Genomic DNA, 17,242 nt, shown 5'->3' with positions numbered 1-17,242 from the left:
ATTTCTCAAGAAAGATCTACCATATCTTTTTGGTATTAAATGCTGTGATTCTGTGGATAGCTTAAAGTTGTTAGCTGTCAGCACATCATGTTTCGCCTCCCAAAATGTATTTTATGTACAACAGACAGGGTAAATGTAAGTAAGTGTTTGGCATTAGCATGTACTGTGTAGAGAACTGAGCGCTCCGGATTTATTTTGGGTGGGAAAAAGCATTCCTTTTCGTCTTGTTATGTTTTATGGTCAGAGTTTTATGGTGGGAGCTTTTTGGACTTCTATGGCTCCAACATCAAACAATATAGCTAAGAATTTAAGGTCACCAAAGAGAAAACCTTAACAAAAGCTAGCCTAAAGGACTTTTTAAGAGAAGGTTGGTTTGTATATCCCTTGATAGTATGCCATAGACCTGTACTGTAGAGAGGATAAATGGGATGACTTGAGATCTTTCCCATCCTTGTGTTCAAAGTCGAGTTCTTCACTATTAGTATTTATTTATTTATATAGTGCTGTAGATGTTGGCAGTGCTATTACCAGCATTATTTATGACAGGATGAAGGGCTTAATGTTGATCTTGTTCTTAACTGCGTTGTAGACAGAATGGTAATTAGGGAGTCATCTTATCCATAAACGTCAGAGGAGAGGATGGGTTAATTGAAGGGGACAGTTTTCTGAAAGATATTGAAGGAATTAAAGAGCGTATGTTTCTGTTATGTGTCACAGGCAAAGATAAAAGCTGTTGCAGCTGCAAGAGACCAAAGTGTCTGCCCTAAAGGATCTGCCTCTGGTCTGACAGCAACAAGAAGTTTGTACATTATTTTTTTTTCCCGAGTGTTGCTTATTGAACACATTCATTGCTGTGATAGACTGAACTTTGGAATGATGGCTTGTGCCACTTATGTTAGGGAATGTAATGGAAAGGAGAGAATATCCAAGGAGAAGCAGAAGCTGAAAGTGTCATTGCTCCACTTCAAGCAGTGCATTTGTTTCTTCTCAGGTGTCTTATACTGAGAAATTAATCTTTTTCTTCCCTGTCTGCAGTGATTTCTAGGCTAAACTTTGCTCTCCTTTAACACTCTCATTCCAAGCACTGAATTGTAACATCTTTAGATGTAATATATATATTTAGATGAAATATACCTTTGAAGGTATGTAGTCAATATAAGCTGCTGATATGTTTAATACTTAAATAAAGTGATTGGCATTTAAACATTTTGCTGTTTTATCACTAACTTGGATAGTCATTGAGTGGAAGTATCTCTGCTTTCTTAGCAAGTGGATATACTGTGGTTAAGTTTTTGATCTGGAATTTTTTTGAATGCCGTTATCCCACAAAAAGCCTTTGGCACTGTCTGAAACTTTTCTCATTTGTGGACCTCTGAAATTTGACAGCTGAATGCCCAGACCTCTGCATAGTGAATTTAAGCCTTTGACTGTGTATTTGCTCTTCTTTGTCACTTTTCTTAGTTCTCCTCGAAATAATTCAGTGGTGCCAGAGAACAAGAACCAGGGTCAGCAGCTTATTTCTTTTTAGTCTTGTAGGCTTTAAGACTTTTTGTTTGTTTGTTTGTTTGTGGTGGGGTTTTTTGTTTGTTTGTTTTTGTTGCGGGGGGGGGAGTTTGTTCCTTTGGAGAAACTTGCAATAGTTGTTTTTGGTTGTTTTTGTTTTTTGAACATGAGGTTTGCACACTTTGTTTTTAAATACTGTCTTGTGTTGCTACATTTACCTTGTCCATATTACAGAATCATAGAATAGTTAGGGTTGGAAAGGACCTCAAGATCATCTAGTTCCAACCCCCCTGCCATGGGCAGGGACACCTCACACTAAACCATCTCACCCAAGTCTCTGTCCAACCTGGCCTTGAGCACTGCCAGGGATGGAGCATTCACAACTTCCTTGGACAACCCATTCCAGTGCCTCACCACCCTCACAGTAAAGAACTGTGAACTCCTTATATCTAATTTATTCTTCCCCTGTTTAAGTTTGAACCTGTTACCCCTTGTCCTATCACTACAGTCCCTAATGAAGAGTCCCTCCCCAGCATCCTTATAGGCCCCCTTCAGACATGGAAGGCTGCTATGAGGTCTCCATGCAGCCTTCTCTTCTCCAGGCTGAACAGCCCCAACTTCCTCAGACTGTCTTCATACGGGAGGTGCTCCAGTCCCCTGATCATCCTCGTGGCCCTTCTCTGGACTTGTTCCAACAGTTCCATGTCCTTTTTATGTTGAGGACACCAGAACTGCACACAATACTCCAAGCGGGGTCTCACGAGAGCAGAGGAGAGGGGCAGGATCACCTCCTTCAACCTGCTGGTCACGCTCCTTTTGATGCAGCCCAGGATACGGTTGGCTTTCTGGGCTGCAAGCGCACACTGAAGCTGGCTCATGTTCATTTTCTCACCAACCAGCACCCCGAAGTCCTTCTCTGCAGGGCTGCTCTCAATCTCTTCTCCACCCGACCTGCAGCTGTGCCACATCATTGGCATGCACTTTCAAGCATTGCCTCGAAGCCTTGCTGTGTCTCACTGTCCTTGCGCACTCAAGCCTTAAAATCCCTGTATCCATTTTGTGGTTCCTTGATAGACAATTGCCATTCTTTCAAAGAATTTCTTCTTTCTTGCTTCTACACCTTTGTTCAGGTCCCATGAATTGTCAACTTCAGCCAGGCAGGAAAGTTTTCTCTAGCAAACATATCTTATCCCAGCCATTAAATATAGAACATGACATTACTGGAGGGCTGCAGATGCATTACGAAAGATTTTTTTGGTGAGCCTGCACTGTTGCTTGCACCTGACATTCCCAGATAGGATCTTCTAGCCTTAAAAGCCTGGCAAAGCTTTCTTACTGAAAGTAGGAATAGGGAGAACCTCTAACAAATGCCTATCACCTAATGTTGAGTTAGATGCTCCCTGCATAGAATAGATGCCCCAGTCATGGGTTTGTTGTTTTTTTTTTAACCTCATGATCAGTTCTTGGTAGAAGGTGCTGAAAGGTGCTGCTGTACTAAGTTGTAACTGCCCATGAAGGTGTCTTTTCCTGCAGCACTGAGAACTGAAAATATCTTGCAGTACTGGAAGATACTGAGAGCTGCATTCATGAGAAGAACCACTTTCCTGGCTCTCAGAGTGCTGACAAGGGGAAGGAGTTAGCATAGTCTGGGTACCTGGACAGTTGCCTGTTTGCCAGTCTGTGGGTTACTCATGCTTAAAGGCTTATTTAATTCCCTTTCATTGGAAAGGCAGCATACAGCTAATCCATCACTGTGTGTTTTAACTAACAGGTCTGTGTTAATGCGGTGTTTTTGTGGAAATATTATTGTGAAGGAGAGCAGTTTTGTTCAAATAGAGATTTTTTTTTTTTCTTGTCCAGTTGAGGCTTGTATTTTCTTTATTCACAAGATAATTGTTCAAATTATATTGGTTCATCACCATCACAAGAAACCAGGATATACAGTGTTTAGATATATCCATGTCCTGTTGAAACACAACTGTAGATCCTTTTAAACTTTAGCAGATGCCATGGGTTAAACTTGGGTATGGAGGAAAGCTTTAAATGTATCAGAGACTTAATGCAAGAAACTGAGAGGCAAGATGCTGAGTTTGAAAACTCTGGTAAGTTGATATTGTGCTGAGATTTGTTGATGCACATCACAATAGTATGTGAGCTTCTTTATGACAAGGGGGCTATTGGTGGTCTGTACTAACCACCAGTGACTTGAAAGTAGATGATTGGTTCTCCCCTGTACTTTGTATTGGCCCACGGAGCTAGCCTGCACGTTTATATTAACACTCCTTCATTAAAATCTTAAATTAGTTACTTTGATAAATTTTAAAATTTAAATTTTAAAAACTTTGTGTATGAAAAATAGCAGAAATATTTGCATTGTGTAAGTTAATTTCTTCTGTAAGTAATCAAAACTCTTTTCCTTCCACAGCTATTTGAACATTGGAGAAACAAAGAAAAAACCTCCTGAAGCCAATAGTGAGGTAGGATGTCTGAAATAATTAAGTAAACTTGCAGTTAATGTTAGTGACATGCCTGCAGGTCTGATTTTTATACATAGATTTATTATGCTTAATAATAGAATTATCGACCATTCTGAAGATATTATTTCAGTGATTATTACTCTGATTGCTCTGAGCATGATGCAGTGATTGTCTTCTGCTCAGCTTTCTGAATTGCCACATCCAGTTGAAAACTTTCAGTAAAGAAAGTCTCTTATCTTCACTGGATCTGGTCGTAAACCTAAGAGACCTTTTTTTTTTTCCTTATGCAAAAAAGATGGTGGGAATGGGAATTTTGGGTGTTTTGGACCAGCAATTGTTTTTCAAAACTTGGTATTTTTTCTGGAGTAGGGATATTTTTGTTTGAAAAAATGACAGTTGAAATACTTTTCCCAGTCACTGCCAGTGTAAGTTATAAACTTCAAACAAGTTCTAGTCCATAATTCTCCAAGCTCTCCTATACTGTCTTCAACAGTGCTATGCTGTAGTCTGAGGAGGTAACTGCAGGCTTCAAAACACACTGTATGTGGGGTTTTGTGAGATATGTGACTCTGCATTATTTTTGCTGTTTTATTGTGTATGGGAGCAATGATTCCCAACAAACATTTGAATTGCAGCTTCTGCCTGGCAGGAAGCATCAGCTCACTTGTTTTCCAGTTTCTTTCACCTTGTGCTGACATGCCACGCTTCCAGCAATTTAATGGTTTGTGTAGTGGATGTTTTCAGAGAGTAGGACACCTTGTACTAGAAGACCCTCAAAACTGAGGTCTTAGTGCCCTAATGGTACTCAGATATTTCTTATTCAGAGGCTATGAAATATGACATCTGCATTTTATAATTGATCATAACTTTGTAACTCATATTTTTTCCCAAGTTTATTTATGCAATGACCAGAACATTGTAGAGATAGTTGTTGTTTCTGTGTAGCCATTCATGTTTCTCTGTTGCTTGGGTCTTTTTTACAAAGAAAAAAGAACAATTTTTTAAAACTGGGAAAAGCTAATTAAATACTGATGAGTCAGCAGGATTATACTATATTGCTGATGTATATTTATTGAGCAAATCTCCTTCACATAGGCACTACCTAAGCTTTCCCATGACATTTATTCGTAAATTCAATTTCTGACCCCCAGCATTTTCTTCTTCTTCCAGTCCTGAGTCTTCTTTGACCAAGTTTTGTGAATCTTAATGAAACTAGTTAATTGCAGTGTGCACAGGCAGAGAATAAAATCATTATCTCACTTAATTATGATCTAAGTAAGAGATTGTAATTGTGGGAGGGAGGGAAGGAATGGTAAAATGTTTGTACGTAGTAGTGTTGCACTTTCCTAACCTCCAACACAGGAAACATAGTTCTGAACCAAAAAACATACCTTTGGATGCATGTCTGTTCTTCAGTATTTTTTCTGAATACTTGAATATGTGTGTAGGACTATATTTTGTATTAAAACAGTATTTGGGTGAAAAAGAAAATTATTTTTACATATCTAGAACAAGAAAAATAACTTGAGGAAGTTGCTTCTAATTATCTCCGAAAATGCAGTGGTTTGGATTCACTATTATCTGTGAATCTCATTAATAATGTGCAGTGTGACTAACTGAATGTGCCCTTGCTGAGAAGATAGTTGTCTTCATGGAAGGCTTTAGCTAAATCTCCTGATGCTGCCAGTTATCAGTACAACAATAGGCTTGCTACTTAAAGGCTAGTTTTAAGGCTGATTGTTTTGCAGCATATCCTTAGAAGATTCTTGATATAATACAAATTCTGTGCAGTTGGAGAAGTAGTTGTAGAAGTTGTGGGTTTTTTACTTACAATTGAGAGAGGCTTCTATTATTTCTTCTGGAATCATTGTTCATTGTAAATTATCTTAATATTTTCAGCCATCTCTCCGACCTTTGAAGTAAACGAGTATAAACCATCTATTATCTCAGCTTTCATTCTTCCTGTTTGACTTATGTTTGCAATCTCCAGTCTCTGTGGAGAGCTTAACTCCCGGTGTTGAGTTTAACTTTATGTGATTGATTTATTTGGGCAAAGGAGTCATAAAAATGAGATGAAACCCTAGTAATAGTCTACCAATTTTTATCTGGGATTATGAGTAACACAAATGTTTTCATGCCCTAATCATTTAATCCTAAAAATGAACTTTCAGGGGGCTGGTTACAGAAGTTTTTATGTCTAAGTGTATTTATGTTAAAATGATGTGAGGAAGCAAGTTCTGTTTTATTTTGTTTTGTTTTTTTTTCAGGCATTCACTTAGAAATAAAAAAAGGAGGAGCAGCAGTATTGTCTTTGATTCTGTCAGATTTTCATCAACAAACAAACAAAAAAATCATGTTTTTCTATGAAGCCTTGTAGCAGTCATTGATGCTCTAGCCCACAAAGGTATTTTGCTTTTGTAAGGCCTTATTTTAGATTGAATTTCAGCAATAAAATCCCCGTTTGTTTCATTAAAAGCCACATCTCTCTCTTCTCACTGCTACGCTGTTACGTGCATTGGACACTTCCTTGCCTGCTTGTAGTTTTTTCACCTTAGCAATAGCAGCAGCACAGCAGTTTAGGCCCTTCATTCTCTTGTGACTTTAACATCAGATTGATGTGCCACTCAGCTGATTTTCACAGTGACACAAATTCAGTTCACTAGGAGTGTTCATGACAGTCAGAAGGGTGAGCTGTGCCTCATGAAGAGGGAGAAAGAAAAGATGAAATCAGAGCTAAAGGCAGTGAGTAGCTGCCGCTGTGAAGAGTGAGAGAGTGCCTGTATTGGCAAATTGTATCTGGCTCAAGTGTTTTACTGACATGGCAATGTTTTTTCCTCTGTGTTTTGCTGTTTATCCCAGCAAATAAGTGGTGACATGTCTCTTGCACTGTGGTACTTGTTCTTTATGGAAGGCTGGAATAAGTTTTCTAGGAAAAATCTAATTTTTCAATTCCTGTTTGGTTGTCTTTGCAACAAGGTAGTTCCATAGAATTGTCACATCCCATCTTAGTTTAGACTTTTTGGAGAGAGATCAGGGGTAGAGAATAAGTTCAGATTTCAGTCATCTTTTCAACCAGACACAGCAGTAAGGGTGAAAGAAGACACTTGTCCTAGAAGCATGGGAAGACTGTGTCAGTCTCAGCAGATGGCCTGGATCTTGGCTGTTTTAAATCCTCTGACAGAGCGCTCCCACTATAATAATATGTCTCAAAACTTTTTACAGTTATGTTACTTATACAGAAAGTAGTAAGAAGATTTCTTTCTGACTCAAGCTAAAGCTTCGATGCAAACTATTCCTCAGGTATTTTTTCATCCATTGCTTATTTTGGCAACTGAGCTTGTTTTGCAAGAGAGATCCCTTTTGTACTGAATGTGATCTGCAAGTACAAATACATTTTAAATGATGTGCTTGTGGAATCTAACAATTAATCTCTTGAGGAAGTATGGACCAACAGACCTACCATTTGTTTATTATTATAAGCTTAATTGTTTGTAAAAGGTATTGAACATTATTTTCCCATTATAATGTGTAAAGCGTGGACATTTATATTTCTCTAGGCACTATACCTGATCTAGATGGTCTCTCCCTGTGCACTCCAAAAGATGTAATTTTACTTGTCATTGGGGCTGAGTAAGCTGCTGAAGAGCTAGCTGAGCTTTTGTATGTGCAAATCCTGTATGCAACTCTTTGAGTTTTTTTGTTTCACAAAACCGGTCAGCTGAAACCTCCTTTCTTCTTTGACTTCATGTGACGAAGGTTTTTGAACACATTGAACTAAACAGTCTTTGCAATGTGTTATTATTATAAAGGCAAAGAATTGCAATCACCAAAGAAAAGCAGATGCATTTTGATATTCAAGAGCCAGTCTCTTGCAAACAAAATAAAAAAGGAACCTTACAGTGTCGTATGAAACAGCATCTATTATCAAAAGTTCATGGTAGGCTTGCATTAAGCTGCTTTACTGACCCATAAAGATAGATTTGGCCTTGGTTGAGAGCAGACAGATTTTCTTAGGTAGTAAAAACATTAAATTTTTGGTCTGCACTTCACTTTTTCCCCTGGGATTCTAGGACAAGGTGATTGCATGGCAAACTCTGACACAAGTATTTTTTGTGCTGCTCAAGTTTCATTGTCATTTGTGTTCTGCTTGGATTTTTTTACCAACTTTAAATTTATGAAGTTATTTAAGAAGTTATTTATGAAGTTATTTAAGAAAACAATGTAAAGCACATTAAGATTTATCTCTATACTATATAGAGATAAGGATGGTGTAGACTCTTTTCCTTAGGTGCAGCACTGTTGCCTATGATGTTTAAACAATGAAAACATCCTGGTCCACAATTTTAGAACACTTGCTGACCTACGGTGTGTTTCTAGCATTATCCATCAGTTGGGAATGGCTGTAGGGCAGTAAGTATGAAAACAGATGTTTCAAGAGCTGGTTGGTTGTAGGCCAGATGTGTGGCTGGTCGAGGAATGGTTGCTTTATTCAGTTTTTAGAATGGTGGGTTCATTCCAGGATGCTGTCATTTAGCATTACAGGTATGGCTCTTAGACTGTCAGATTCGGTGATATGTGTCAGGGACCCTGGTGTGAGGGGTGCAGTAGGGGGCTCTCTGCCCACCACCCACCAGTTCTTGCCCTACTTTTCCAGTTCCTGATTCTTCCCATGTTCAGCCTAGGTACATTTCTTGTGCTATGGTTGCCTCACATTGCAGTAGTTTTGTCCTGGTCACATTTTTTCAGTGATTCATCACTTTTTTGTCACGGTTTGGCTAAATGCATTTTACTGTTCCATAACTGTATTTCAGCTTCAGCTCACACCATGACAAGGGGGTGTGAGGTGGAAAATAGAATATTTGAGACTGGTTGATTGGAACTTACCATCACAATTTAAAAAAAAGAAAGCATTTGAAATGTTGCTGTGAAAGTATTTTAAGGAGCTTCAATTTCTCTGTCTCCTGCTGCTCTTCCGTATTTTAAAATTCAATTCATTTAGTATGATTTATGGCAATTGTTACTTCTGCATCTTTTAAGCTCATCTTTGTTGTGGAGTCACCACTCGCCTGTCAGCAGTGATATGATTGGATTAATTTGTAAAAATTGAATTTTGGAAGTTTATAATGTTTTCTCGATTTCAGAAATTACTTTGATATGTTTATGCTGGATATACCTTGTCTTTAGCATACTTGCATATTTTTTCCTAGTATATTCTCATGAAAAATCTCACTATTTATAATTATATTGTTTATTTCAAACCTAGCATTTATCATCTCTGACAAATAATGTGCATGTCTAATCATAAGGAAAAGCTTTTAATTTTTCAGTGGGTGGAATCTTGATTCACTTTTAACTTTGAATTAGAAATGGCTCATTGATACTTTCCCTGTGTAGGAGACAGTCTCGTGAGGGTGAGAGAGTGCCTGAATAGATATCAGAAATGATCCCAGCATGTTCAAATTACAGCCACTTTATGTCAAAATAATCTATCTTCACAGGATATTTTTTCCTCATTCCTTCCTAAGACTTAGAAACAAACAGGACTTATGCTACTCAGAATTACGCTATACAAAATACTTGTATGACTGGAAATAAATATAATATAAAGGTCCACTCATATTCCTGTGCAGATATGCAAAACTAAACCCTCTTGCTACTCCATATCTGACCAGTTTGAGTTCTTCTACTGCTAGTGTCACAGGCTCAGTAAGGAATTTCTCATTTTCTGGTGCTGAATTAATTAGGAATTCTACTGTAAGCATAGTTTCGGGAATAAGACTGTCAAAAGGTAAAGATAAAAAAAAATGAGATATATGTCTTTGATCTCCTGAGCAACATATTTAAGACTTAAATTTTATATGTCATTGTTTGGTATTTAGTATCCTAGTAACATAATTAGCACAACAGTTCATACAAAACAAATACTCATCCTGAGTGTTCATAATCTGATGCCAGGAGGAATCAGAAGAACTGACCAGACATGCAGTTAAAACATAAGCTGTCTTCTAATAGGGCCTATGAATTAATAAGATTTCTCTTTCTATCATTCTGTATACCTGAATTGTGCAATTTTGAATATTCTAATTATCAGCTTTCTTGCAGATGGATTTAATGGATTTTGGAGCAACAGAAAGACTTGTAGAGGCTTTTGTTCATGTCACTGGAGAATTTCATGGTCTATATTGAGTTTTATATGAAACTTGAAAGTTGATCTCTTCCTTGATTAACACAGCTGCCTTGTTCTGTAGTGTAACTGCTCTTTCTGGTCTGTGAAGAGTCTGGAAGGGAAGAGTTGCCAGTATTGAAGCTTTTAATGAGGCACGTTAGTCTCATTAAAAACTAGTTGCTGCATGTTGCATTGACTTATTGGAAACTTTAACAGTTGCTATCTTTGATTAAAAATGATGAAAAAATTTTTTTTTCATAGGGTTGCTTTTTGTTCTTCAGCTGTCGTTGTTCACAGGTTCACAGGTTCAAGCCCTTCTGAACAGCCATGAAGGCTAGAGGCTTCTTTTTGATTTAAATGAATCTAAGGAATTGGGAAAAATAGAATTGTCAGTATTATGTCAGTGACAGAAAAGAGTCTCAGGATCTATTTTGCTTGAATAACATCAGCATTATTGATGCCATCATTGTGTGTGTTGTAAGGAGTGCAGGGTATAAATAACATCATACAACTCAGAGAAGAAATAGGAGCGATTCTTGGGATCCAGAAGCAGCACAGGTGTGATCAGTCTTGGAGCACTGCACAGGCTAAGTGCCTGTGCAGATAAGGCCATGCCATTGTCTGATTTATCTCAGCTGAAGATCTGGCCTCTAGTCCAATGCCCCAAAACAATGATGGATCCCAAGAGAAACATTTTTCTTTTCAGGGCTTAGCTAGGTGCGGTGAGACTTATCCCCAGATGCACAAGGGATGTGAACTCAATATCACCATAGTTGAAAAGGAGAGCAATTCACTTTGGAGGGGACCAGAGTGGCTTTAAACACTTTGTGAATTTTGTAAGAGTTTTGAGGTCTAAAAGTTTTGAGTCAGTACATGGCAATTTGTTCTGGCATTGTTGTCCTGGCATAGTTAATTTTGTAGAATCACAGAAGAGTTTGGGTTGGAAGGGACCTTAAAGCTCATCTAGTTTCAACCCCCTTGCCACAGGCAGGGACATCTTCCACTAGACCAGGTTGCTCCAAGCCCCATCCAACCTGGCCTTGAACACTGCCAGGGATGGGGCAGCCACAGCTTCTCTGGGCAACCTGTGCCAGGGCCTCACCACCCTCACAGTGAATAATTTTTTTCAACTGTCTAATTTAAATCTAAATTTCTGGCTTATCTATGCTGTGTGTGGGCTGATAAGTTTGTGTACTGCGGTGGTGTTGTGGCCTATTTATGTATGCCTAGAAATACACTCAGTTAATAACAGTTTTAGTGGTGCTTTGTGTCCACACCAGTGGAAAGGCTAGTAGTCTCTTGCTCAAGGCTGTTCTATACTATCCAGTGTACCATCTAGCAACGCAAAGTAGCCAGGGGAATGTAGATTATCCAGCTTAATTACTATGTAAGGATAACTAATGGTTTTGTACTGACCAAACACCTCAGTGACTCTGCATCATCTGTCCAAGTGTATGAAAATGACCATTAAAAAAAACAAACTTGTGTTTCTATGTAATAGATGTTTCCTGTGTTGTAATAGCTTTAGAAAACTTATCATTCTAATTTCCTTTGATCAATGAACCTTGAACATTCCTTTCTTTCACATCACAGTGTGGTGATAGTGTGTATAAATGGGGTTTTGGTTCTTTTGACCCCATTTCTACCCTAAGGGAATGCAAATATTTGTTCTCAATTTTTCTGAGCACATTGATTAACAAACAGACCATTGTAACAAACTGGCAAAGCCATGGCTCATTGCATTAGCTGATAAATTTGGAATGTGACATTGTGTTGAAATACTTAAAAAGAAAAGGTTAGTTATAAACTGATGTAATGAGTGAGATGTTCATAGCACCCAAGACTATATTAATACAGCAAGAAGAAAGGGCAAGTCTTAAACCTGTATAAATCAAACCAGCATATAGTATGTGGTTCAGGGAGGTTATGTTTTTTTGACTGTTGTTTTGCTGCCATCCAGAATAGCTGTATGTGTAAACCTGTACATCTTGCAGTTGCCCAGTTGCTCCCTTTGATGGGAGGCACTTCTGGGAAGAAAAGGAAAGAAATCAGATAGTCATACCAATACTTAGCTCTGGATAGCTAGCTTGTGTCCTCATGGCAGCCTGTGAATGTGCTCCCAGACCTCTGTATTTAGCATGTCTCTAATATAGAAGGGGGGTGGTGGTGGGGGGGTTGGTGGTGGTGAAGCCAAGAATAGTACATTTCTGTTTAAAACTATTCTCAAGTGCATAAATTCATCTTTTTAAAAACTAAATATGCAGCTTTTTCAGAGAACAATGAAAATACATTTTAATGAACTCTATACTGTTCTGATAGACAAGGACTGATTCTCTGAAGTGTCACATGCCTCTTGCAAGTCCCAAGTAGCCAACAGGAGGTTGAGTAGTTTGCTGAGTCTGTCCCACTTTCCAGTCTATATTTGAATGATAAGTGTGAAAAGGATAATGTAGCAGTCATAGAAGCAAAAACTTTATGCACTGGGATCAACTAATAGGTTCATACCAATCAAAATATAATTTTGCTACATCTCCATTTTAGGGATTGTGTTTTTTACTTTTTACTGGTTAACACATTTCTGAACAAAGAAGTAAAAAATATTCTTTTTTTTTTATCTGTATTTCAAGCCAATGTGTGGGTTACTTAGAGCTTTAGAGCATTGCATGAGCAAAAGCCCGTTAACAGTGTTCTAAAAAGGAATAACACATTTTTTGTTGATCTTCAGTCCTTCATGTAGTCAGCTGGACCACATAAACATAATAGAAATTTTTGTATGAAAGTTATAGTAAGTTGGTATATATATGTATGCATGCACACGCTTTATATGCATACATAGATGTGGATGTGCAAGCACTAATTCAAAGTGATTTTCTTACAAAAACTGTTTTTCATATGTGTACATATAGTAGTATTCCTGAGGTAATGGTTTGGTTGCTGATCATTTTGCTTTGTTTTTTTTGCCCGCAGTCAACAGTGGAAGATGTAAGTACCCTGAAGTATATCGTGCAATATGTTGTATGTGTTTGCTAAGTGTTTTGTCTGTGTTTGTTAAATTTTATGCATATTAAGCAATTTTTTTTAGCGTAAGTGAAAAATATAGTGAATGTTGTTATAAAGCAGCTGTGCGGTTGCGGATTTTTTTTTTACCGTATTTCAGTTAGATGCTGATCTGCATCTTGGATTTTTATTTTCAAAGGAATGTTAGAAGGTACTCAGCAGTAGCTAACATTCAGCAACACAAATTCAGCTGCAGTGAATTCCAGCTGAAGAGGAAAGCTGGGCTCTACTAGACTTTTTGTAAAATGTATTCTGAAATTTGAGTGTTTACAGAGATCTCAAACACTGCAGATTGATCCCCACTCCCAGAATCTAGCCTGTGTTGAGTTTAGCTGCTTTGTTTTTCCCAGACTCTGCAAGGTGCTTTGCAAAATTTGACAGGTAGTAACTCCTCTCTGAAGCAAGGATCATCCACACTGCTGTTGGTGTAAGAGGCACTGTGGAAAACAGCAACAAATTCATTGTAGAATAGAGTGGTAAAAATTATGGTAGTTTTGAGTGTCTGTGATCCCAGGGTACATTTCCAACTGGTTTTAGCTCCTTGTTGCACTGCAAATTCTTATCTGATTTCTTGTCCCCATCTTAAAGTTCCCTCTGAGTTTCAAGTAATATAATGCTTTCTCCTTCCTCCCCCAAATAATTTGTGTTGCTGCTGTATGTTATTGTGTAATAACTCAGATGAGTATGCCATCACAAATTATGAAATGTTGGCAGCATTTGTGAGGAGGATATGGAAGCTGCCCTTGAATGGGTCTTTTCAAACAAACTGAAAATGTGCAAAATTCAAAGATAAAATCATAATGGGGCCAGACCATTGATTAATGTGTAATTGCTGACGTAAATGGGAAGGTGCTGATTTACACTGGCTGAGAATGTGGCTGGTGAAATTAAAAGAAAATGAAGGGCTTAGGGGGCTAGTGATGCTGGTATCTTAATGTAAGCAGAAACTTTTCACCCAAGACCACATCACTGTTAATATGTAACTCTTCAGTGGCAGAGGGGTCAGGCTATTCCAGACACTGCAGCACTGTGGTACCTCCTACAAAGGAAATAGGAGCAGAAGCATGAATGCTTTAATTAAATCCTTGGTCAGGTCTTCTGCTTTGGTGGTTTGGCATAACTCCCTGTACTTCAAAAGAACGCGATTGATTTACAGTGGCTGGGCACTTGGTCTTTTATTAATGTATATTTCTGTGCATTGAAATTATGTGGCTTGCTTTTCATAACCATAATAAATTTAACATTAGTCTGACATAAATCATTCTAAATTCTAAGAGTTAGTAACTTGAAGGCTGTGCCAAAAAAACCCAAACCAAACCAAAAGCAACAAAACCCCAAAAAACCAGCAGGACAGTCACATTAATTAGAAGAATGGTGTATAGGGTAGAGGGTTTTGTTTTCAATCACAGTGCTGTGTACCTCTAGCTGAACTGTTTTTTAAACAGGTGGCTTCAGAGCAGGCTAGAGTTGGTTTTGCTGAGTTTTGTGCTTTTGTGCTTGGAGAGCTTGATATACTATTCTGTAGCCAGAAGATACTTTGGGTATCTGTAAGTTCTCTCTTGTGCGTTGTGGAATGCTATACTATACTATGTGGCAGTTGCTTGCATGTTTGCATACTTGCCAGCTTCAAAATTAGAGATGATTTACACAGCTCATTTGCAGTGCCCTGTGCAGGCACTTTCCTCTGTTTGTTGTTTTATTGTGTTTTGGTTTTTAATTTTCTTATAATTCATGTATTTATTTCCTCCTTTCTTCTCTCTCATTTGCAGCATCAGTGTTGTCCCTGTGTCCTGGATGAATATAAAGAGTTTATATGTCTTTTTGCCCCCTGAAAGCAGATCAGGTGTAAAATGTACCTTCAGAAGCCAAGCAGTCCCAAAGACACTAGTTACCCCTCATCTTCCAGACAAACAACAATAGCCTAAACATCAGCTTGAGACCATGTGGACCCCAAGAGCAGTACATTCGTCCTTGCTATTCATGTTGGGTGTGGCAAAAGACTCTTCAATGCTCTGTGCCACTGTGGTCCAGCATCTGCTTAATTTAGTCCAGGCTACTCTGTTCTAAGCTCCCAGAAATTGAGGTCTGGTCTATGCACTGTGGTAAATACTTGTGGGTGTTTTAATAGTGTCATAGTCACCTTAGTGTTTCTATGCACTGATTTTTGTGGTGTTACATTAGTAAATGTAATATTTGACCAATGTATTCTTTTCACCTTTTAAGACAGTTACAGTTGATCTAAAAATGCTTAACAAAACAACACAAAATTGTATTTTATTTTGGTTTAGGCCATGCTTAGGTAGAAAAAACAAACATTGTCTCTGCCCAAGCTGGTCCCATCTTACAGTCACCTGAAGTTTACTTGTTCAAGAACAGGGCTGACTTGTTAGACCACAGAAGGCTGCTGGAAATATTAATGCTCTGATAGATTAACCCAAAAGAAAGACTTGTCAGAAAGCTGATGCCACAGTAGCTATTATTGGGAGAAATACAATCCTTTGAATAATAAATGAGCACTTAACATGGCAAGTTGCTTGTTTTCTCAGGGGCTGGGTGATTGGACTGCATGCAATAACATGATGGCCTTCTTAGGAGCCTACCTTAATGGTTTCATCAGCTGAATCAATGGTTTCATCAGCTTGCAAGAACAACTAAATAATTGGGCACACATGGGACTATCCTAAAGTGCTCCTTCATACTTAGTGAATGCTTTCTAACTAGTTCCAGTAAAGTGTGGATCATTGGAACCTGTGCGTTGCAGACTCGATCAGAGAACTTAGTTTGATGGCCTGTTTGGAGCCTGTGAGAGCTTGAGCATAGGTATCAAGAGCACAAGTATGCATGAGGAATCAACCTTTAGAAAAAGCAATGTGAGGCTTTACTAGTTATATATTGAATACCTTATAGGGGATTGGTCTGGCAATCTAGCATCTATGCAGAAAGGTGTATGGCCAGCCAAAGTTAAGTCATTCCTGGCTTGGATGCAACCTCTGTTTGGAGTCTAAATGTTAGGACCTGGTACTATGGAAGTAAATCAGTATTGCCTTACACTTCAGTAGCATACTTTTTAGAAAGTTACCTTATTTTTTCTGTTTTCTGAAGCCTTCAATTAGGTTGCTTATGTTGGGCAAATAACCTTGATGGATGACAGCACCGGTAGAAATGTTTTCAGATGTTGCAGCTTAAGATATGTTTTCTTTTTCTTCCTAGAGACTCAATAAATTTTCATCTCTAATTTTGGTGATTTAAATGACATGTTATACTCTGAAAAATGTGCTTTAAATGTATCTGCAAGAATGGCTGAGTTCCTAAATTATTTGGCAGTCGCAAAAAAATTTCTTTGCTTCCCCTAATGAGATGTGTTATAGCAACCTCTTAGTCTCCTCTTGCTCTGTTTCCAGGCCTGTAGTAGTAGGTGTGAATCTTCCACCTGATTCAGAGCACATTGGAATTAACAGCAAGTCTATGAATTATAATTGCCTTAGGCATTAATACATAGCATACATACAGTCTGGTACAAAATTTCTCATTGTATGTGGCCAAGACAAACATGTATATGTGAAATAATTATTAAGGAGTAAAAACACTGCCCAGTAAATTGCTTGCATAAAGGAAAGGTCCACTAACATTGTTGTCACAATGTGGCAATAGCATCTTTCTTGCTGTCTCTCCTCTTGTAGAAGACCCACCTGATTGATCTCAATACAATGTCTCCTCAAAGTAATACAGGGAATAATGCTGGAAATAGCCTATGTTTTATTCTGAGAGCTAAAAATCTGCAGTTCACTTCACTTGTGAGTCATCACCCTTTAATAAGCTTAGTATTCAGCAACCTTTATAAATGTCTGATAGATTTGGATGAAAAGACCTGTGCAAGAGGAAAAGTATTTATTACATAATAAGTACTTTTATTATTATTACATAATAATTATTATTACATACTAGCAAAGAGACCTATAGATGACATTTATGGTTAAAAAGAGAAGATGGTTTAATTGCTTGGACCATGGTTATGAGCGTTAAAGACTAAGAAAGCGAA

The 17,242-nt window shown here is 38.0% G+C and overlaps 1 protein-coding gene across 2 annotated transcripts in view; it reads left to right on the top strand.

Annotated features, from left to right (window-relative positions):
• The window catches only part of DCDC2 (doublecortin domain containing 2), a 59,792-nt gene that overhangs the window by 1,395 nt on the left and 41,155 nt on the right, over positions 1–17,242 (top strand). For both annotated transcript variants that reach the window (XM_062618055.1, XM_062618056.1), the window contains exon 2: positions 3,929–3,980. In XM_062618055.1, the coding sequence (XP_062474039.1) occupies positions 3,929–3,980 (52 nt within the window). The remainder of the gene's footprint in view (positions 1–3,928; positions 3,981–17,242) is intronic.

This window comes from Pezoporus occidentalis, unplaced genomic scaffold (assembly GCF_034315485.1).
Source record: "Pezoporus occidentalis ecotype Australia unplaced genomic scaffold, CSIRO_AGI_Poc_V1 ctg2, whole genome shotgun sequence".
NCBI lineage: Eukaryota > Metazoa > Chordata > Aves > Psittaciformes > Psittacidae > Pezoporus > Pezoporus occidentalis.
Note: the sequence above shows the minus strand (reverse complement) of the source record. Positions and strands in the feature narration are given on the sequence as shown.